The sequence below is a fragment of the Echinococcus granulosus genome (assembly GCF_000524195.1).
Source record: "Echinococcus granulosus chromosome Unknown EG_S00090, whole genome shotgun sequence".
Lineage (NCBI taxonomy): Eukaryota > Metazoa > Platyhelminthes > Cestoda > Cyclophyllidea > Taeniidae > Echinococcus > Echinococcus granulosus.
In genome coordinates this window covers 147,407-169,894 of record NW_020170470.1, presented here as the reverse complement: position 1 = coordinate 169,894, position 22,488 = coordinate 147,407, and the positions used below count along the sequence as shown (strand labels likewise).

At 40.1% G+C, this 22,488-nt stretch overlaps 3 protein-coding genes across 3 annotated transcripts in view; 1 reads left to right on the top strand and 2 right to left on the bottom strand. All coding sequences in view use genetic code 11, as the record gives it.

Moving 5' to 3' along the window:
• EGR_07909 (hypothetical protein) overlaps nucleotides 1-4,832 on the bottom strand; it is a gene marked incomplete at both ends in the record, with an annotated part of 7,277 nt that extends 2,445 nt beyond the window's left edge. Inside the window, 6 exons of the mRNA XM_024497158.1 lie at nucleotides 507-939; nucleotides 2,686-2,894; nucleotides 3,443-3,705; nucleotides 3,974-4,180; nucleotides 4,216-4,403; nucleotides 4,467-4,832. Coding sequence (XP_024348428.1) covers nucleotides 507-939; nucleotides 2,686-2,894; nucleotides 3,443-3,705; nucleotides 3,974-4,180; nucleotides 4,216-4,403; nucleotides 4,467-4,832 — 1,666 coding nt within the window. The remainder of the gene's footprint in view (nucleotides 1-506; nucleotides 940-2,685; nucleotides 2,895-3,442; nucleotides 3,706-3,973; nucleotides 4,181-4,215; nucleotides 4,404-4,466) is intronic.
• Nucleotides 4,833-8,047: 3,215 nt separating this feature from the next.
• Nucleotides 8,048-11,445, top strand: EGR_07908 (Interleukin enhancer-binding factor 2; the record flags this gene model as incomplete). The annotated part of the gene is made up of 9 exons (XM_024497157.1): nucleotides 8,048-8,097; nucleotides 8,188-8,422; nucleotides 8,731-9,028; nucleotides 9,639-9,717; nucleotides 10,110-10,197; nucleotides 10,383-10,444; nucleotides 10,610-10,724; nucleotides 10,997-11,099; nucleotides 11,324-11,445. The coding sequence occupies 9 exons, from the start codon at nucleotides 8,048-8,050 to the stop codon at nucleotides 11,443-11,445; spliced, it is 1,152 nt and encodes a 383-aa protein (XP_024348427.1).
• A 152-nt stretch (nucleotides 11,446-11,597) lies between these two features.
• The window catches only part of EGR_07907 (Rho-guanine nucleotide exchange factor), a gene marked incomplete at both ends in the record, with an annotated part of 19,566 nt that continues 8,675 nt past the window's right edge, over nucleotides 11,598-22,488 (bottom strand). Inside the window, 13 exons of the mRNA XM_024497156.1 lie at nucleotides 11,598-12,005; nucleotides 12,336-12,461; nucleotides 13,824-13,924; nucleotides 14,003-14,261; nucleotides 14,456-14,542; nucleotides 14,881-15,090; nucleotides 16,093-16,136; nucleotides 17,006-17,149; nucleotides 17,724-18,032; nucleotides 18,507-18,723; nucleotides 19,299-19,390; nucleotides 20,094-20,372; nucleotides 21,513-21,630. Coding sequence (XP_024348426.1) covers nucleotides 11,598-12,005; nucleotides 12,336-12,461; nucleotides 13,824-13,924; nucleotides 14,003-14,261; nucleotides 14,456-14,542; nucleotides 14,881-15,090; nucleotides 16,093-16,136; nucleotides 17,006-17,149; nucleotides 17,724-18,032; nucleotides 18,507-18,723; nucleotides 19,299-19,390; nucleotides 20,094-20,372; nucleotides 21,513-21,630 — 2,394 coding nt within the window. The remainder of the gene's footprint in view (nucleotides 12,006-12,335; nucleotides 12,462-13,823; nucleotides 13,925-14,002; nucleotides 14,262-14,455; nucleotides 14,543-14,880; nucleotides 15,091-16,092; nucleotides 16,137-17,005; nucleotides 17,150-17,723; nucleotides 18,033-18,506; nucleotides 18,724-19,298; nucleotides 19,391-20,093; nucleotides 20,373-21,512; nucleotides 21,631-22,488) is intronic.

Below are 22,488 nucleotides of genomic sequence, written 5' to 3'. Positions count from 1 at the left end.
AGGTAGTGGAAAGTAAGTGATTAAAAAGATTTGCAAGCGACGGGCGTGTATTTGGCATAAGCTGTCCCGCAAATGCTCTTCATCACAGAATGGGCGTGCTATAAGAATTGATTTACTCTTGAAAGAACGAAATTTAGCACCTAGATAGTAAATTTGGGTCAGATATCAATTTAACAATGTGATGGGTGAAAATGTGTTGAAAGGGCAAATATTATCTTTAGTGGAAACTTCATTCTTGAGAAGTCACAAGTTGAATTCAATAGATAAAATAAGATTAAATAAGGATCAAAAAACAGAAATTGATAGTATTGTTGTCTAAACAATACATTTGGGTGCATCTTTATGCGTAAAAACAGCAGCAAAGACATCTAGTGCCGCAGGATGGTACATAAAACGGCTGAGTTATCCTTACAGAATGAAAGTCAAAGAGTGGCATCGAATTCGTCTCGAATACGAATAAAACGATCGCAATTGCAACAACGGAGAAAGTGTGTACTAGTGAATACCTGTAATCCAGAAGTTATTTTCTGAGTCCAAAACAGCTCCGTCACCACTCATGAAGTAGCCAGGAAAGCGTTTGAAGTAAACATCTTCGAACCGCTTGTGGTCACCGTAGATGGTGCGTGCGATGCCTGGCCATGGGGCAGCAAACACGAGACAACCTTCCTCCACACACTTATCATCAGATAGATCTTTCATAACACCGGCTTTGCCACCGGTGTCAAACTCATTTTTGATGATGCGGGCATCCACCCCAAAGAAGGGCCGACCCGCGCAACTGGGTTGCATGGGCATTGCGCCAGGCAGCGTTGTAATCATATGACCGCCGGTCTCCGTCTGCCAGAAGGTGTCCACAATGGCGCAGCGACTATCGCCCACCACCTCGTAGTACCACTTCCATGCCGAGGGGTTGATTGGCTCTCCCACGGAGCCAAGAATCTGGTAGAAACGACAATCTTGCAGATTTGTACAGTATACAATCCTATTATACGGTGCTATTCTCTGAACCACGAAAATCACATACATGGACGTTTATAAAACAAAGTAACTACCAGCATTATAAAGAACCAATGAATGATAAAAGCTGTCATAAGATTCACGGTCATTAGAAATACTCGAGGCCAAAGAGAGTAAGAAACATTTCTTGAAATACATTTGGAGTCATGACTAGTAACCTCAAGGGGAGGCTACTAACAAAATCGCTAGACGAGAAAAAGGAATAGGGTCATTTGGTCCTTTGTCACTGAAATTGATACGCCCCGGCGATGGATCATGCATGAAACAGACATCATTGCGCCATACGTTCACGCACACAGCCCAATTCATATCGTCTTTCAACTACCTTAATGGCTAACACATTGACACTGAAAATTTAAGAATACTTTGAGCAATAAGAAGAAGCACAGCACCACCTAAATCCTTGGCGCAACTACCGACAGATCAGCTAGTTGGTGTTTGAAAACTACAGGAGCCAAAGTAGCTGTTGAAAATATTTTCTGAATTCATGTAATGGTATTGCTGTTAAGTTTTTAGAGTTCTAATTCAACCCATTGGGGAGGAGGAGGACTAGATTGACTCAGAGAATCAAAAAAAAATAAATAAACAGATCCAAGCTAAGCCAATGCATTACACATCAAGTAATGACGTATCCTTCAACTACTGCCAGTTGTTCCATTCAAACTATGAAACAACTAATGTTCCTAACAAACGAAGTAAATGACCGATTAGTTCTAGCATACGAATTGTGTTTTTAGGGCAAGTTCGTTGAGTTTGTTGCGGAAAATTCGTGAATTTGATATTTACTGGATATTACACTGATAAGTACTTCTGACAAAAGTGATTAAAAAGGACAGTGTTTCCGTTAATAGTTGAAAAGTAATCAATAAAAGAAAAAATTAGCAATATAATATGCTCTACATTCTCACAAACATCTCAGATCACAAAAGAACACGCTCATAGCAAATAAAACAGTAACGAAGGTTCATCACGTGATGAAACAATAAGAGGCTTTTACCTTGTCACAGGGTGTAAAATACAGATCACGAATTCGCCAAAAGTCCAACAGTAAAAATGCAACAGATCACCAGAAAAGATAAAAAAGCTGAGCACACGTGAAGATTGATGCAAGTGAATTTGAAGTTGGGCCCAAAACAATCGCAGTTTTCGTCTACTTCATTTGTTGAATCCAAAATAATGGCTAGGCCAATCTTTTCATATGAGCAATGACTGATTAAATGGGAGACCCGCCACAAATAAACGATCCCCTGAAGGAGCACGACTGCTCACCAAAATTGCCTAGGGAGCATTTCATTCAAAATTTTATTTCCGCTTCTTGTCATTGTAGAGTGCGAATTTTACGCATTCTTGATTGTGAGGGTAAGATACCGCAATTAACTTTCACAGATGATACCTTCGGACTTCTCTGTAGCCTGCGTAAGAACTGGCTGTAAGCATTTTAGTTTGAATAATCTTAGTCAAGAGATAATTTCAGAAATTTCATGCTGTATCAGCGCTGCGACTTAGGAAAAAATAGAAGATTTTCAATATAAAGAAACCACTGTAGGCAACGCACATGGCGAATGAGTTAAACCCTTTTCGGGCGTTCTAAAAGTTTATATGCATTTAATTTAAACAGAGATAGAATCTATCTATTATATTAAGGCAGAGGAATAGAAGAGACCTTACTTTGAGACTGGACCGATCGTACTTTTTAACATGCTCCTCACCCGCTCCGATGAGCATGCGGATGACGGTGGGTGCGGTGTAGAACTTGGTAACACGATACCGCTCCACTATGGACCAGTAACGGCCGTAGTCTGGCCAGTTGGGGAGTCCTTCGAAAATCACACTCGTCACCCCATTCAGGAGAGGACCGTAGATGAGATAGCTGTGACCTAGTTATACCAATTTCAATATAGCTTCAAACCTTGCCAAAGTTGCTCAATAACGTATTGGGTCCAATAACATTTTAAAATTGAGGGAGGTTGTAAGAAAACCAAGCAAAGGCGATACGGATTCATAAAGATCAGTTACAAAACCCAAGGGTAATCACATTAATGTTCTGCCACCATAAAGATTATTTAGCAAGTGACCTGACTTCAAAGTGCTTTTAAAAATGCATCATTCGATAATAACAAATTATTTGGACGTAAGTTGAAACATTACATTATGAGGAAATAAAACGTAAATCAGTCAGGCTTACGTTTCGCCGCATATGAACTAAAATAGAACTTGTTGGTTACAAAGGTAGAAACACCGAGCAAAATTCCAAATTAACAACTGGGAACTATTCTACATTTAACGACGTATACCCAAGTAAGTGACACCAAAATAGGCCGAGGTGAACATTGCTTCCTATTCCGCGCTCTTAATTCTAGCAGCTTTTACAGTACTTATAAGCTTCTAGTTTAAGCAAAACATGATACAATTAATACGCATTTACCAGTGATCCATCCAATGTCTGCAGTGCACCAGTACACATCGTCGGGATGGAGGTCAAATACATACTTCGCAGTCGTTGCTGCGTACACCATGTAGCCGCCGGTGGTGTGCAGGAGGCCCTTGGGTCGACCAGTGCTCCCACTAGAATAAAGGATGAAGAGTTCATCTTCCGCATCCATCCACTCAACTGGACATTCGGTTTCAACGGGAGGAACTGCCTCATCCCACCAAACGTCACGATCTGCACGCATGCGGATGGAGAAGCTGAAAGTGCATGAAGGAGCGTCATTAATGAGCACTAAAAACCGTCGCTGCACAAGCTGAATGCATTACCAGATTCTTCTACATAACTTTTTTATGTCAACCGGGCCTATGGTAGAAGAAACTATGATTTCACAATAATGTCTACACCGAACATGCTTGAGAACTAGCATTTGGCAGTAAACCAATTGCTAAAAGCGTTCTAGCCAGTTTTCATCGACCGACTTAATAGAAATGAAAAAAAGTGATAGAAGCACTAGAATTAACTCACTTTTGAACCGGACGAATACCAGGACAATCGGAAACGGGTACGGGTGCGCCAACTCTTTTCTCCGGCGTTAAGTGGCGCAAAACAATACAATGTTCAAGTGGGCGAGACTTTGATTCACATATATCCATCGCCTCGTTGGCAACCTTCATCAAATCGATAAGTTTTGTCCCACGCCAAGCTCCATCACAAGTAACTAACACACGAGATCTAAATTAATTTAAAGTAAATTTTAAAACATATACCCTGCAGCCATCAGGCGTTCTGATAAGGATTCTGCCGAGAAGCCGGCAAACACGACAGAATGAATCGCACCGATGCGTGCACAAGCCAGAACGGCGATAACTTGTTCAATAACCATCGGCATGTAGATAGCTACACGATCACCCTTACTGACACCCATCCGTCGAAGAGTAGAACCGAAAGCAATAACCTAAAAAATTAACAGATGTATTAGTTTGTGCGAAATGCAAGTAAGTGAACATAAATAACCGACCTCTGTTAGCAATTCCTGATATGTGATTGTTTTCCTGTCATTTGGATCATTGCCTTCCCACAAAAAAGCAACCTTCGATCCCAACCCATTTTTTACATGCCGATCAAGGCAGTTATAGCACAAATTAGTCTTTCCATCGGAAAACCAACGAATAAATATATGCCCTTTCTTTAGGTCAAAGTTGTAGGAAAGTGCATTTTCGGCTCTAGGCTTGACCTCCCAATGAAACTGTGAAGATATGTTCGTCCAAAATTCAGCTGGCTGTTTAATGGATTTTCTATACCATTCATTATATGTATCTATCGAACTAATATATCTCTCATTAGCAAGACCCTCGGGGGGGTAGTAAACCTTCGAGTCGCTCATGGTGCATACGACGCAAGCACGCAACACAACCGGATTTTAAAATGACACCAAGGCATAAACAATGCGCTCACCATTTTCATTGATACTAACAAACAATAGATATGACATGTATGTGAGAATAAGCACTGATTTCTAAAGTAGGCCAAATTTAAATATAGAAAAAATTTTTAGTTGCAGGTAATGGTCTGAAGTTGTGTTATGTGGTAGTGCTTATGAGTAAAGGAGGAACTTAGCTAACACAGACAAGTCAGGGATTTTACTTCTGATTTGATAAATCCAATAAAAATAATAGTACTTAAAGTTACGACAATTAATAGCAGTGTACATGTGTCATCAAAGGTAGGATACTGGAACGATCACCCTTTTTTTAGGCTGCTAAAACAGAGACCAAATCGACCAAAAGTGTAAGCAGACTTCAACTAACGGTAAAATGACCATAATTTACAATAAAATTGAGTGTACGACCTTTGATAATTTATTCCATACATTTTCATTGGCCTCAAAAGCATTTAGTAAATTTCCACTGGGTAATTTAGGATTATTTCCCGATACGATTGTAACGGGTTAAAGATTTCTCCAATTCGCCATTGCTTTCATATCCTTAAAACAAGTAGATGGTTGGAGAAGGGTAGTTTTCACTTGTTAAGTAATATGTTCGTGCACAGGGAACCAAGGTTATAGTGTAGAGTCCCTCGACTTCCCTGAAGACGCAAGAAGACACAATACTCGGGCAGAATATATATTCACCACAGAGAAGGTGTTTGGGCTACTGATATGGCCCAAAGGCCAGCCCACCCAGCGAGGTACAAGAAGGCTAATCTTAAGGGACAAAAGTGGCGCCTCACCAGCACCGAGGGATAAACCACCATCGTATTAAAATAGTCTGCCCAATTTTATCTACTCTTCAAGGACACATTCAAACTAACCCGTATTGCATCATGACTTTGGCTTGGTAACTATCACGACACGTGTGTAGAGCCTTAAATTTTCTCCGAAGTCGTAATAAATCAAAACGGTATGCAAGAACAAATATAGGTAATAAACGAGGGGGCTAGTAGCACGACCCAAAGCCCATGTAGACGATTTGAAGCACAACCTGCTTGAAATCACCACATAGGCTCTCTTTTCTTCTGAGTCATTTTGCGTGCTGTCCTTGGTCAATCACCCACATCGACCATAAAAATATAGTGAGTGTTTTGGAAACCGCGAACATGCAACATCAGGCAGTGAGTTTTCCCACATGTCGGAAGGCAATTGACCCCCAAGTTGCTGATGCCTTTCGGCAATTCTGTTGTGAGCCCTCTGTAAATTATACTAGAGGAGGAAAAGTATGATGATTTCGCACTGTTCAAAACTCCACGATGGTCTGCCGCGATAGAAGTTTATTGGCATACACCTTTTACGCTGCAAGCCAGCAAATTTGGCCGACCTCACGATTGGGCAGATATAGTCGATCCCTAAGGTGAAGATAAATCATAGTCCCCTATAGAACTTCGGTTACTTGTAAAATCTTGCATTTAACGATACAAGATATCCTTCTTCAAAAATACCTCTTATTCAAGAACGTAAAGCAGGAGCATGAAGCGCAAACCAATGAAGACATTACACTGCCATATGGACGTTTTTTAATGGGATTTATTCATTGCAAGGTAATCAGCCCAAATTCAGAACCATATAATTCAAGATAAAATTTGAACCGGTCTCACGGAGCTTGCATTCTGCAAGCATTGACATGAAGAAAATATGGAATGTTATTGCAATTAACAGCCTCACATAAGTGCTGTAGGCATCTTTATCATGAAATTTTATGATTGTAAAGACTGGTGTTGCTCCATTTGTTAACGAAATGCAGAGGTCCTGTGATTACTAAAGGTAGCCTTCGATTTCGACTTTCCTGTTCGGAGCCATCATGTTATCTGCTATCTGCAGCAGCGGTCCTTCTCCCGTGACACAGGTTTAGCGTTTACTCATTGAAATCAGAGCATTTATCCTTTTAGACTAGGCTCACTTGCCGCTGCTACCAATATGAAGTCCGGAAGAATATATTGCAAGATTAGTCGGTTTGAACATACTTTTTGGTGCGAGGCGGTAAGTTTGAAGCGGTCACATGACAGAATTGGCGTCTTTGACTCACGAGGGGGAAAAGGACCTAGATCTCCTTTAATCCCCGGTCTGTAAAGGCCCACATTACTGCCCAAACAAAAGAGGTCGTCCTCTACTCACTCTTCTCGTCCCAAGAAAACAAAACCAGAAGTGGAAAAGAGAAACTCTGTGTTAGACAAACACAAAAACACCTAAGATTGCCAAATAAACGTACCGCAGCACGGCAATGGTGCCTATGAAGACTAAAGTGTTCGTGTGCTTAAAAACCCAGAAGGACAGAAGTTCATATCGCCACAAACCCACAGTAGTGAATCATACACCAGTACAATCATCGTAACTCAGTTACGACAACATAATTGCAAATCGTCTTTCAAAAATCCTCGCGGGATCATAAAAAACTATAGTTGAAAAGTTTTAGTAAGAGGTTGCTGCTTCCTCTAGCTTCTCATTATATGACTAAGTTGATGATCATGTTAAAACAGTATTAAAACGCTAGTTCTTTGTTATTAGGCATGGTATATCTATTTAGGATATAGGCGTCGTGGTGCCTTTTATCGCTCGTAGCTGAGGGTGTTGTGTAAAGTTCGGCTTTTATTTGTTGAGTTCGTTCAATTGCGATTTCATTCAACCTCCAACTTGTTGCAGATGTTATTTAATCCGATAAAATAAATTCTACTTTTTTGTTTGCATGAATTTATAGCCTTCGTGATGCTATTTTTATTAATGCACGAATGCTAGATCATTTCTCTGCTTAGTGATGACTTTCTAATTAAGCGAGGAAATTGTTTGAATTTCAATTGCTTTTTGTTATATGTCATTACTATCATATTGTTTTGAAAAACACCAAAGTAAGTGCATTTACAACCACTACTAAAAATGGCAGCCTCATTTGCCTGGTTTCTCATTAATAGATTGAAAGATCATGAAAGCTGTTTTACTACAAATTCACTTTATTTTGTATCGCTTCTGTCTACACCAATGTTCACGCTTGTTAACATTATCCCTACATTTTGCGCGTCTTATGATTCGCGCGTGTCGCATATTTGTCAATAAGCTTAGTCTCTGTTCGAAATTCGCTATCATTGACTTCGAGCTTTAAGCTCACCCTTTAGATGCCGAGGATTCCGTTCCAAAAATCTTCATATTTGTCTCAGTATCGAGGGTAGGTGACTATAGAAAACTAGCTATTTCATTTGTGTACATTGCTTGAAATCAATATATGTTTTTTTCTGATGCACCATTCTTGAGTTAGGATGCGCCCGAATTCCTACACGGCGCATATGCCCTTCGACCCTATTTGCTGTTCAGCAATTTTTCCTGGAGCTGAAGTTCCCCAAGAGAATGAGAGGCTCTCGAAGCTTCTAATGGATTCTCATTCACAATTAACTCCCTCGCTTGGCGAACAACAGGCTGTCGCGACTTTGGTAGCCAAAGTCGTGGAATATTTGGAGTCAATTGCTCTTGAAAAAGGGCACTCTCAAATCGGAGTGAGTATTTCAATGTAATGTTAGCATATTCAGTAGTTATTTAAAAATTCAAATCACTAAGCTTGCGCTAAGTCCTATCCTAACTTGCGATTAGACAAAGGTATGCATTTGTTGATTTCTGGCATGTCGTCCCCTTTAGTAATTGGGGCTAAAAACACTAATTTTGTTCAACCTTATGAGTTAACTTTGGTATTTAGTTTATGAGATTTCCTGTACACTTCTTTTGATGAAATTTCATACTTTGGTACTTCAAATGCCACTATTATGTGTCTTTGCTAGTTGTTCCCAGTGTTCACGCTCTAATTTAGCAAATTGAAGAAATCCGGGTGGTTGGCTCCTTCAAAGAGGGTACGATGTTGGCGGGACATTGCTTGGCAGATGTTGTCGTTCTGCTACGCGATTCGCCCACTTTTGAGATGGCTAGGAACATTAGCCTCCTGCTAAAGCAGAAATTTTTGGACAAAGAGATCGAAGAACCCGAGGAACCTCTTGAAATCATTCATCAGCCCTACGGTTTTGACCTTGAGTACCTCGGTGTCTGCATTCGTGTGGCGTTTGCTGTACAAAATTTTAGTGCAATAAGCAATACAGAAACTGGACTGCATAGTAAGTTGTTTTTGCGAACACTTGGGGATTTTGCGTTTAACAACTATTTTTTCACGGCTTTTTTATGGAAGTACACGGTTTCCCTAGTCTCAACTTAAGAGAATAACCAAATTTTTATTTCACTTAGAACTAACTCAATCTAAATGTATTTGCCTTCCCAAAATGGTCCCATTTTGGTTATTGGAGGCCGTTTTCGTTTCATATTCCGTTTACCAGAGCATAAACTAACCCAGTAGCACCTCCCGTACATTTGATTTGTGGGTAATAAGTCGAATTTGTGGACATGGACTTCTTAAATCCTTCTTTATATAAAATATTTGCTTGTCAATGTCCTAAATTGCATCGATTTTTTTTTATTTTAGCAAAGCCATTAAGCTTTTTTATTGACGCCAAATTATTTGATATCACTATAGATTCTCATTATTTACTCTCCTGTTTCGTAACTGAATTTATATTCGATAGGTTTTGGACTCGAATAGGATTGTTACCGTTGTTTCCTAAGGGATCCGCAGGCTGTCTATGCCATATAGCTTGTTGAGTTCCCTTTGCACGTGAATCTTTTTTGAGGCATTATGTAAAGTGGATCACATTTTTTACTTTTTGGTGATAGTAAGCCCACCGGACCAGCACGTTGCTCACGCCGCCATCGTCCATGCCCGCTGGGCCGAGGAAAGGGCCGCGCACGCGAAGTAAGCTGAAGTGCTCGTGTCTCACACCCTTCTCACACGGTCAGTGGCCACTCCATTGGTAGGATGCTTACTGGTGGAAAAAAAGTTCAAGCTTTCATTCTAAACAATGAACGATAAATTCTACAAATTTGTCTGTGGTTCACACCTTCCATCTTTTTAAAAAGCAGGCTACCAACTCTGCGGTTGTCTCTACCAAAATAAGTGTTGCTTATGCCATATCATTACTGTCATACTTAATTAACGCCCCCACTTTTCGTTTCTAAGTTTTATTTCAAGTACCATGTAAACAAAGGCTTTTACTCTTCCTTCCGTTCTTGACAGTGCTTTAATATGGTATGAAATCTTGCCTAATTTGTTGTGTTAATCCTATTTTATTTTTTACTTTTGACCAGCGTCAAAGCACTCATACGCTTATTGAAGGATTTAAGACGAAGATTTGTTGGCTTTAATCACCTCACCCCCTGGCAAGTGGATCTCCTCGTAAGCGCTGTCAAAAATACTAACCATAGGCCTTTTTTTGCGCTTTTCAAACAGTGTTCCGTCCAGTTTGACAAGATTTTGGGAGCATTATTTGATTCGTTGTTGCTGATGCATTTTTATACCAATATTTTCGCATCACTCTCCTTTACGAACAATGGTGCTTACGTGCCCTCATTTTTTCTTAGGCCTTTCATGCGGTCATGCACAACCCCATGAATGCTCCCCTTCCACTTTCTGTCGCTTTCCGGTAAGTTAGTCCCCCGAATTAATTGTCCTAGAGGCATGCGTAGCACAGTGATGAACTGTTAATCATTAGTTCATTTTGAACATTAACACAAGTTTACTTGTACTGCGATACTTTTGGTTCATGTGAAAACACTCGAAATGGCCACTCACCAAATTTTACTTTTAGACGAGTCATTCAAGTCCTAGCTGCTGGCCTGTTTCTCCCAGGCAGCACTGGAATTATCGACCCCTGTGAACCACAGAATCGGCGAGTTCATGTTTCCTTAAATCTCATTCAGCAGGTAGGCCTCCAAAATCCTTAAATGTCGATTTTGAGCACACTTATGGGCCATGGGGACTCATAAACAAAAATTCGATTGGATATTGCGTTTTTGTTTGAAAAAACAAAGCTGATACCCATTAGAATTTGTTCGATTTTTCTGTATTTTTCAATTCTTTCAAAGTGTTTTTTTCGAATTTTCCTCCAATAATTTTTAATCTTGTAGCATCCTCGTGGTCCATTTCACCATTCATTGATCTTGCAGTACACCGTAACCTGTCTGTTTCTCTGCAGGATGAATTGTGCTGCGCCGCTCAGACTGTGTGTAAAATTTTAAACCTTGAAAAGTTCTCCATCCTCTTCTCTAACATGCATCCTGCGAGACCAATAACACTCGGTAAGCCTTAATTCGCATTCGTTGCTGTGGAGGTGGAACCCAATCCTCCAAGCCTTTTTTCTTTGAGTCTAACGGGAAAAAAAAGCTAATTTCAAGGTGAATTGTTAAGCCTTGCGTTATGGGTTCTGCATTACCATAGTACTTAAAAATATGCGCGTGGCTTAGACGCCATCCTATGCTAATTCACGCCTCCTTTACAACTGATTTTAATGAAAACGTTCCAGCCGAGCTTGTGGAGGCGGCGAATGCCCTACCCGGGGAGAAAATCGCACTTCCTGAACCTATCTGCTTGGAATCACACTCCACAGCCCCCGACACTACAACTAAATCGGTGGTTGTTCCTTGACCGAGATATGACCCATTCATTTCTTCATATTTCTGTACATTTAACTTTGCATTCGTATACAAAAGTGTCCGAAAATTGAATAGGTTGTTTAACCACCGAATGTTAATGCAAAAGGTACAGAGTTATCTCCAGCATTTCACCTCCACCATTCACTAGGGTTCAGTGGGATAGTCCTGCTTCCCAACGTCGTATTTGTATTGGTACGCTAAACATTTTGCGTATTTTAGAGCCGCAAAGTAGCAAAAGATAACATTTGAGCATGGCAAAGAAGGGATAGAGAACAGCAGTTTTGACAAGGGCTGTAACTTTCCATAATCGAGAAGGCGCAAGTCGGACCTTGGGTTATCGTTCAGTGCGAGGTGAGCGAGGACTGAGTGGGGTGAGAGGGAGGCAGTAGGCGGTGCTAGTGCCGCAGATAGCTTTTGGAGCTTCGTGACTTGGAGGCAAGTTTTGCGGGAAGACTGCCGAGTGTTGAGCTTGTCGTGCTCATGTGTCTCTGTGACTCTACGACCGAATGCGGGCCAGCTGGAGGTCTCGACGGAACAGTGTTTGAATAGTAGCTATGCTCAGTCTAAATCAAAAAAACACTGGTCATTTGGGAAAAGCATTTCAATATCATAAATAGAACCTGATTACGAATGGAACGTGATTTTCCTATGATTGCGGTTGTTTTCGCACACAAAAAACGGGCCGTACGATAACTCAAAATTATGTAGAGTTTAAGCACTAGGCAACACAAGGATCAAAGATAATTGAACGAAAGCGGTCAACATTACAAAGACCCGGGGACGCTTCCACTCGGAAAAGTGGCTAGTTTTAAGATATGTGGAGCATTTAATAACCAAAATATTCTACACCATGGGATATTTCTTCTATTTCCTGGTACACACCGGATAATTATGAAGGTTCAGGGGATAGTTCCCGTGCCTTCTGCGTGAACTTTCGTTGGAAGTAGCACGGGTCTTTGTTGAAGGCGGAAGACTAGCGCGGTCCACAGTCCGCCTTTCTCCTGGATCCTGTAAACAATATTAATGATATGAGCATGAACCATCGAAATGTGAGTACGATCTGGCATAAAGGGTTAGTACTATCACATCTCAACACGGCACAAACACATTATCTGGTCAAAAATACTTGTCAGAGGCAGTACAGAAAGGATCAGGTAGCATTTGCTTAGCATTAGATCTAAGCACTCTGATGTTACTGCAAACAATTTCATCCACTTTGGCGAATGAATATTGCTCAATCTTATATCCTCCAATTATCCTTCCACTAGCGCCCAAATGAGCCGAAAACCTTATTGCTTTGACTATTTCCTCATTTTAGCATAATTTTTCACGTTTATGAACAAAATTATTTGCGATTCCCCCCCATTCACTAATGGAGCCTCCAATTCCATTAAGTAAATGCGACTCGAAGGAAGTCGAATAAATTGCTAATCATGTCAAAGGTTGAGGACGCGTTAAAGATTGCTTAAAAAATGAGTAATACAAAGTTACCTTCGACGTAGGCGCGAGAAAATAACCTCTGTGACCCTAAATAGCATGAGCTATGAAGAATTAAGGAGTAAAATCATGCCTGTCTTTAGGTTGGTCGTATTGAAGCAATAAAAACGAAGCCTTCAGTTTAAATAAAATATAAGCTTGGTAACTAGGCGGAATTTGAGCCGCAGGATAAATAATAAAAGTGTTAGCGATGTGAATGATGGGCACGTAACCTTTTCGAAAGTAAACAAGCTGTCACTAAGCTGGGTAGGAGGAGTACCTTTTCTGTATAAGCTTGTAAGCATCTAGGAAGGAGCTAAAGAACAATGCAGAGGCGTTAACTTTATTGCATAGGTAAGTGGTACACCTCATTGCGACTGGCCAGCGTTATAATGCATGCATGGTGCGTGTAAATGGTGGCTAGTGATATTGCAGCTTTGGCTGAGATAATGATTGTGAAATTTCTAATTGACAAGGATCAGAGGGAACTCCACATTCCCAGTTAATAGGGTGGTAAAAAGAAAGATGGGGACATCTGGGAATGCACTACGCAGTCAAGGTGACCCCAAGGATTAGTCAATGCAAGCGGTTAATGTTCAAATTTTGTTTATATCATTGTCTGTGAACTTCTCCACAGGTGCTGTCAAGGTGTATGCATTAGACACGACTGCAAAACAATTTTTTGAGGAAGGCACTGCCTTTCTCTATATGCTAATAAGCAGAGGCTTTTGGAAAAAATGACAAATTTGCAATGTTAACTTCGGAATACTATACAATCAGACATATAATTCCTAGAACTTTCCAAAAGTTACATGATTATCAGTTAAATCACATAAAATATGATATAATTTATGAGTCGTCCCACTGCATACAAGTGGGAGAATGTATGCTCACCATATCTCCTTCGCTTCGAGAGGACGGACCATGAGAGAGGTAGGAGTTAAGATTCCTGCCAAACTCCGGCTGCGGGGTGGCGTACAAATTGGTGTTCGATCCTAGAAGAATGGGCAAGTGACTTGTGAAACGTGACGGCGCTGCAGTTGATTAGCAAGAAGACTGGGTGATTAACTTACCGTGCCCTCTCAGTCGACTCACGTCGACACCACGACGAGCATGCAGGTCAATAAGCTCCTGCAAAGTTCTACTATCCTCTTCATATTGCTTTTGCTTCTCCCCAAGATCTTTAGCCAGGTTCTTTAATTTCTGATCCTCTCGCTCAAGCCGTGCCTCCTCTTTCTGTTTGTGGGAGTTCCACGCATTTTGTTCATCCTCAGTCTTCTTTTGAAGGGACCGCAGACACTCCAACTCGCGTTTCATATTGATTGAAGTTTGCTGAAAAAAGCACCGATTTGGGGAACGGAAACAATAAGGTCAATGAAACAATATCTCATAAGCAATTTATGCGGAATTTGACAGTGGTAGTCGGCTGTTGCTTAATCTTATCCAATGAACAAGTCTCAATGTAAATCAACAAAACTACTTGGATAGATAACACAGATACTTGAAAATACACAGTGATAGCTTACTCCTCCAGTTATTTCGACTTCGGTTTTTAGACGGAGATTATCTTTTTCCAACTCCAAACAGCGTATATGCTGTCCATCGTAGTTTTCCTAGATGGCGAAGGAAAGCGGTTACTTGATAACAACAAACCGAAATGGCTTGATTGACTTGCAAGCGAATGTTTCACCTACTATACAACTGTCTAGTTATTTCTCTGAAAAAAATAGCACAATTATTGGTTGACCTATTCACTGAACCCGATTAAATGGTAAAGTTAACTAACCAAAACACTGAACAGCAAAGTCATCTTGAATTTGCTTGAAAAATGAGATATGAACATTTGCATAAATAGTCATTCAGGCCTCCATTCGTTCTACGGAACGCAATCTGAAGCTCCCACCTCATCCCACTCTTTTGAAAAGCCTACAAAGGGACCATGAGGACGCACAAGAAGGGAGCGAGCGAGCTCCTGGATGTCCGCTATGAGGAGGGCAGGAGTAGCGAGACACGTTAGGGAGGACTCAGAAGTGCCCTCGGAACGGTCTAGATCGGAGGACAGGTAGTCCCGCTGAAAGTCCGTGGAGGCGGCAAGACTTGCGGAGCCATCGGCACGACGGCGACTACCCGTTCGCAACAGATTGGAAAGCCGGTTTTGGGACTTAATGCGAATGAAACATACAAAACCTTTAGGGATCCTTTTCCTCAAAACAGGTAGATGTTATCCACAATAATAAAGCGACACTAAGCACTCACCAGGATCAATCAATCTGCTAGCATTGCGGTAAGGATATTGCAAGCGGTAAGCACAAGGTAATGAATAAATGCATCTCGATATCTGATCCATACGATATTCATTAAGGTTCTTATTTAGGCAGATTAAACAAAACAACCCGCAAGGTATTTGACCGAACCGGCATTTTTAAACAAAGTAGATGTAAGAAGAATTTCTAAACACTCATCAACAAACGGTGAATGAGACTCTGATCCACTAATTTAATCTCTGTTTACCCTAACAAAGGTGTTTTAACGCAATTTAAACAAGTTAACCTAAATGAAAAGGTCAGTAGAACCTACAAAACTGGTATGCTGTAAACAATTAATCCACCCTAAGTTTGGACAAAGCATTGCCTATAATGATTTAAATAGGAGTAGAAAATCTTTGTTATAAGCATACCCGTGGTTCTAAATACTGTAAAGCAGAACATATTATGATGTGTAACCGAGGGACCGTAATCTCCACCGGTGAATTTAAGGCCCTTAAACAATATTCACAAAATTTCTGGCTCAGCGTCATTATCTGAATGAAGTTGTACTTATTCAGTCCTGTATACGTATCAAGTATTAATGAATATTGTGCAGTAAATGAAAGTGACGCATTGGTGTTTGCACATGATTTGTTTTGATTCATAGTTTGGTGTGGATAAATAGATTGTGAGTGACCGGGTTAAATAAAATGATGTTGTGTGGGGTTAGATGAAACGATTCGTTTTCTTCAGTAGATATGTTGACGCGAGACGAAAACATGCGTACGGTGAGTGTGATATTTACCTCCATACTATTGCGCTGACTCGACTTCATGTGATGACTCTGCGCAGAGTAAATTCAAAATTGAAACTCATGCACTTACAGCATAATGCTCCACAGGTATAGAACCGCCTACCTTGGGTTTAATTCGAGAGGTAACGCCTTCTTTTTCAGGGCGCTCTGTAGGTGGGGTAAGAATAGGCATTTGCTGTTAATAGGGAAATTCCAATCCGTTTGATGAAGCAGCTTCATGCATAATTTCATGAATCTTAGAAGGCGACCTGACTATAGAAAGAGATCACGGTGACGACTACTTTGGAAAAAAAAAATAATTCAACGAATCGATATTTGGAGAGGAAAACTGCTTAGAGGCGTGAATAATTTTCATAAATCATAGGCATTTATGGTGTAAATTAAGTGTAGTTAGAATGTTTCCAATTGAAAACAACTGACATACTATAGAAGGATGAAGTAGGTTATATTAAATTATTTGGCTGGTGAACTTCAACGGGGAATGATTGGTTTAAATAGGCATTCTACAAGGTGAATTAAGTCGCTCAGAAACCTAAGGCATTGACGCGTTGGCATAATGCCACATGCATAAGCCAGTTCAGTAGTTATCATAACGAGGGCCGTTCAGTAAAAGACAAGGCCCTAGGACCCAAATAAGCCGATGGTACAGATATCTAAATGCAACCATCTTAAGAGGTCCAGAAGAAAACCATTAAGATGCAGGTGATCTTGTAGTCTTTACAGTTCCATTCTACAAAAGAACATCGTCCTGTGTTCGAAAATAGGTAAGAATACCGTATCAAAAACACTTAAATGTTGATAAAAAACACAAGAACAGAAAACGCTGCTTTAGTCTTACAATTGATATTTTCAATAAATCATTCGTCCAAGTCAGCCACAAGGACTAATGTACCACAACTTCTACGCTGTGTCAAGACAGTACGGGGTAGTGCATTGAATAAATGGTTAATTTTACTTGAGAACGACAAGAAGCCACACAATCCTACTGAGGACAGAATGACGAAAAAGCGGTTTACTTTTGGAAGAGTCGGTGCCACCGCTGGTGTCGGGCGTCGGCGTCGTGATGCTGGAGCAAGAAGGGCGACGATCGGCAGCATCGGAGGCGCTGCGACTCAGGCACGTAGAGTCCGCCTCACCGCATAAGTTAGCCAGGCGCATGACTTTAAAAAAGAAAACAAAAATGGACTCGAAGTCATCCGCACTACAATTTCATGCTGGGCGCGGTACAACGTTAAAGAGCACCTGATTACTTGCTTACTATCAAGATGTAAAATTTGAATCTGTACTTTGCGATGCATCTCATCATAACTAAAATGGGGAAGTTCGTTTGATGTGCTTTGAAGATCACTGATAACGATGGCAATCTTGATTTGTTAACTAGCAACTGGATACGACGCCAACGATCTCAGCTCATTGATCATCAAAAAGCAAACGCGGCAAAATTTTTAGCTCAAATGTAAGAGAGGAAGTTCGTACCAAGAAAACGGTGTGATGACTCTAAACAGAGAAATTTCAATCATTTCACACGGTAATTGTACCATATTTGGAGAAAGCAGCCAGCAAAACACCTTATAGATTATGATTTAGGCCGTTGCCTACGAGATTAATAAATTGAATAAAGCTTTTGGTGGAAAGATAACGGTTAACTCTATGGAAGAGCTATCAGCAATAAGACTAATCTTTGCGTTGAAGCGGTTTGAGAGGGTGGAAAACATTCAGAGCCTCTAAACGCACCACTTTTCATGAATCTCTCATGAAGACTACGCACTCTCATCTGTTCACCATCAACCTGTTGGATGTCCGATTGGCTGGTCAAAGAGCGTCGATTTAGTTGCTGTTCCCTGTTCGTTGAACATCCGCTATTTGACCGCGACGCTGATGTGGTAAGACCCTCGTCAACGAAGAGCGTCCTAAAGACCGTATTTCGAACATCCCATTGAGCGAATATATCGGTAGTTAGCTGGCTTATTAACTCCAATTTCTCCTCCTGTCGCTTCCTGCGTTCTTCTGCTGCTTCAAGCACTCTAGTATTCTTTTGCAGCACTACAAAAACATTTATGAGCATGTTCAAAGGCATATTTGTATTATTAATAAAATAACATCGCCTTCGGAGATGTTATCTGTCATCCTTAATAGCTTTGCCAACAATAATCGAACAACCTTCCTACGGCTCAATATAAACTTTAAAATGGTTGTTTTAGAGAGAACAAGCATCAACACTGAAAATGAATAGCACAAGCACAGGATACCTTCGAAGTATATAATTTTCAGATGAACTATAAAATGAAATTATATAAAAGCAAATGATCTAAGCGCCTTGATATTCAAAAATTCAAGCTTGCTTCTAAGCGGGAAAACCGGTTAACACAAAATCATATCTTTAATTAATGAACATCGCAAAATAGTGGCAAAGAAAAAAGTTCGGCTGCACCAAAGTAACAGAAGCTCCAGTTGATATCAGCCAAAATTGACTAACAGAGGTATTCATACGGGTAAATAGGCAAGCTGACAGCTTACGCATACTCTCCACTTCTGGCTCGTCTACTTTGCCGAAATTGTCAAATCCTTCTGTGAATACCTTTTGCCACCGAGCGACCTCGTCATGTGTGGAGCAGACGAATTTGCTCAAAGTCGGCGCAGCGTTCTTTGAGTCCATGAGAATGATGAACGTAAGCGGTGAACCGGCTTGATCGCGGAAGTACCCGAAGTGCTTGGTCCATATGAGAATAGGAGGCTGCGTTGCGATAGCAATAAATGAGAACTTGCCTCTAATTCCCTCACTTAATTTTTAAGAGTTTTCTTTGGTAAAACAAGTTTAGAAATTAAAAGTGAACTAAGGAGTAATGTTCATCGCTGTTCGTATGACTTAGAAACAATTATTACCAAAAAGGAGCGTCATTTTAGTAAGACAAAAGTAGAAAAAATAAACATTCTTTTGAAGCAACGATCGAGAGATTAAGTTATTAGTTAACGCTATTTCCAACTCAAATCTAGTCCTTTTTTGCTAGATTATCATCAAAAATTGATCCAACGTCTTTATCCATTGGAATGGCCATATCCTTAAATATCATTTTCCAAAATTCGACGAAGGGTTATGATAGAGTGTAAACTACGCGACAGGAAGTGTCGATATTTCTGTCAGCCACAATACACATTAATATTAGTGTAACTTATGCAGTAATAAATTAAAATAATTTTGTGAGAATATTTCACACTAATGCGAACATGTGAATAAAAAAGGGAATGGGAAGTAAATTTTCGCCCATAACGTTTTACACTATTTTAGACGATCCTGAAGGAATTTCTCACCATATTTGTATCGCGATAAAGAGAGAATTTCCCAGTTTCGGGGTCTTGTCGAAGGAGGAAGAAGCAATCTTTGAGCGCCACACCATGGAGTTCTGCACTTTATGCAAATATATATGATTGTTAAAATGAAAAGAAAAAACCATCCTTACTCCCAAAACCGAGCAAACGATAAACCACTGCAACAAAATGAATTATGAAAGGAAGCTAAAATGGTTACGAAACTCTGGGTCCAACACACGACATTCATAAAAATTTAGAAGTCTCAAAAAAAACAACTACACAAACACGATATTAATGAAACGCAAATCAGGGCTCGAGGTTCCCATTTAATGAGGTATCAGAAATGTGCGAATCATCAATAACACACAACGTTAATTTCGTGTCTAAAATCCACCTTCCTAGCAGGGAGTTATTAATTCGTAATATCTAGGACATTAATCCATCTGAGACCTATAATATGAAATGAACAATTATCCACAATAACTACATTCCTGACAAATGAAACACTAATGGAAGCCTTGACCCAGTAGTAATTACTGAAAATAAATTGTTATTTGGTCAGTGGCTTACTTTCAAGAAATCGAATAAACGCGTCGCTAAACTAGTCAAAATGAATATTTGAAAAAACGTATCGAAAGTTTTAAAATTGAACATTTGAACCCGAATGTGACTCGTCTCGCTTAAATAGAGTAAAGAAGGTAGTACTTGAATTAAAAATTATGTGAAAACGCCCCGTAAAATAGCATTACACTGTAAGAAATTAGCGAAGAATATCTGGAAATGTTAAATGCTGACCAATGTTGCACGGTTTACCACCTTCCTTGCGGCCCTGAACAGCCAGTTTGTCGTAGTTAATTAACTTTGCATCCGAGGCTTTCATCCATTCTAGGAGGGTTTTGTGTTTCGTATTGCTGCTGTCGACGTCGACCCAATCCTCCTTCAGGTTGTCCGCAAAGTAACGCAGCTTCTCTGCATGCACCAGATCGGTCATTTTCTGCTGCGCACCTAGAAGCAGACCCTGTGCTGCCCTTCGGGATGTATTAAGGTCGTCAAGCTCAGTTGAGTCATCTTGAACTAAAAAATGGAAAATTATTTGTATTGGTTTACTTACTTACAGCGCAAAACCATTTTCAGACAATTTCCTTCACCGTCATGAACTTTCGACATATTTTCCCAACAACAATTTCAACACCAGATAGTAAATCTGTACTTTTATTCATTAATTGCACACTTATTCACGTGGGCCGCCACAAGACATTTCCGAAATGAGGACTGAAAACCTCAAACACCCTATTTAGATTTTTATTACAACTTTTAGTAGATCAGTAAAATTTTCACCCCAGCTACCTATGAACTTCCTTTTTTCATACATTATGCTGTCAAAATATTGCGAAGCTTAACGTTTTACAACACGGTGACATTAAATTAGATGCTGCCGTAATGTGATAAGCGAAGTGACTGAAACTATTTATGTAGGCGTTTGCGAATTCACTGTGGCATAAAACAGTGTGGAGAAATTGAAATCGAAAGCCGGAATGCAAATACGGATCAGTAATACCCTTAGATTATGGCACCAACAAAAGTTAAGAGGTTAACTGCCATTAGCACCTCGTGCAAACGACTAAAGCCATCTGATGGCTTCAAATGGCCCTCAAAGCATGGCCCTTGTGGACTAACTGAATACGTTGTTTCAGTGGTTTACATCTACTCATGTAAAAAGCGATAGGCTGCAGCTCGGTATGCACATAGCATTTACTACCGATATTTAGATTTTTTCCATTAATATGGGATTATCCTGTCAAATACAAGTATCTTTACTATGACAAGCAACAATCTTGGGCCCCGGCATATGAAACAAAATTAAGTGATACAGCTTAGGTTTTCAGAGTCCTAATCCAAATTGTCTTACAGCACTTGGAAGTTCGAAAAAGGATGGAAAACGTCCATCCACCAGAACCTACGATCGAATGAAACAAACTACTCTTACCATGGGGAAGAAGTCAGTAGATAACTATCTTATTTGTCAAATACACAAACTATACTTTGATGTAACCAGAACAAAAGTTCCACAGTTTAATTTTATAGTGGTGCAGTTATCAATAGGAACACAGTTGTAAAAACCGATGAATCTTGGTCATTGCATTGCACATGGCAATACAAAGTGAAATGCCTTCGGCACACTGAGCGCGTATGACCCCTTCAAGTGTAACCTACCAATAGTGTCTGATATGATTCCCGATAGGAGCGTCTCAATCTTAGTCCAACGCTGTATAATAATCATATAACAGTCAGGTATATTCCGCCTCTTGGTCCGCGGTTCTCTTTCGCATGCCTGTTGAAATAAAAAACAGTCATTTTGAGATTAATTTGCGACAAAAATTTGGGAGTAACCCCAACTAGCTCTAGCTAAAGTGCTAGCGAATTCCAAGCATTTAGAGGCGAGCTGCTCAGTGCAGGGAAATTGAAATGTCAAAATAACCATCTCGCGGAAATTAACATGATCATATTAAAATACCAAATTTATACAAATATACATCGAGAAAAACTGGCTGAAAATGAACACTTGAGCATGATATGGAAGTATTTAGTCGCATTATAATTTGCTACAAAGACACGAATTTGCCGACGCAGCCAATCCTTTTAGACTGAGCCTTAAATTAAGCTGAAGACTCAATCTCTCCAAACGCACGACCACATAATTGACCTTACTCGTTTTGCAGGTTTAAACGGAATGCCATCAAAAATGGTCGCTACCTACAAAAAATGTTAACCATATGATCCATTACACTTTAGTCATGTCGAAATATCCAATTTGTGGGCCCACAACATTTGGATTCCTCCACCATACAAATTCAGATTTAGTAACGGAAAGAGCGCATATGTTAGCACTAAGAGGACATTTAGGGTTGGATTAAAAATATATGGGAGGCACTAAATACACCGGAAACAAATATGTTACTTTTTTTATTTCAGGAAAACCCATATTCTTTCATAAACCCCTCATAAAAACTAAATGAATCATATGAAGAAAAATGATAGGGATTTCGCACTTGCTTTGTTTTGCTACAACACGGCAACAGTACTGTAATACGATAGTGGTTTATCCCTCGGTACCGGTGGGGCGCCACTTTTGTACTTTGAATTAGCCCCCTTGTACTTTTAGCGCCGTCCCCGGTGCTACCACTTATGA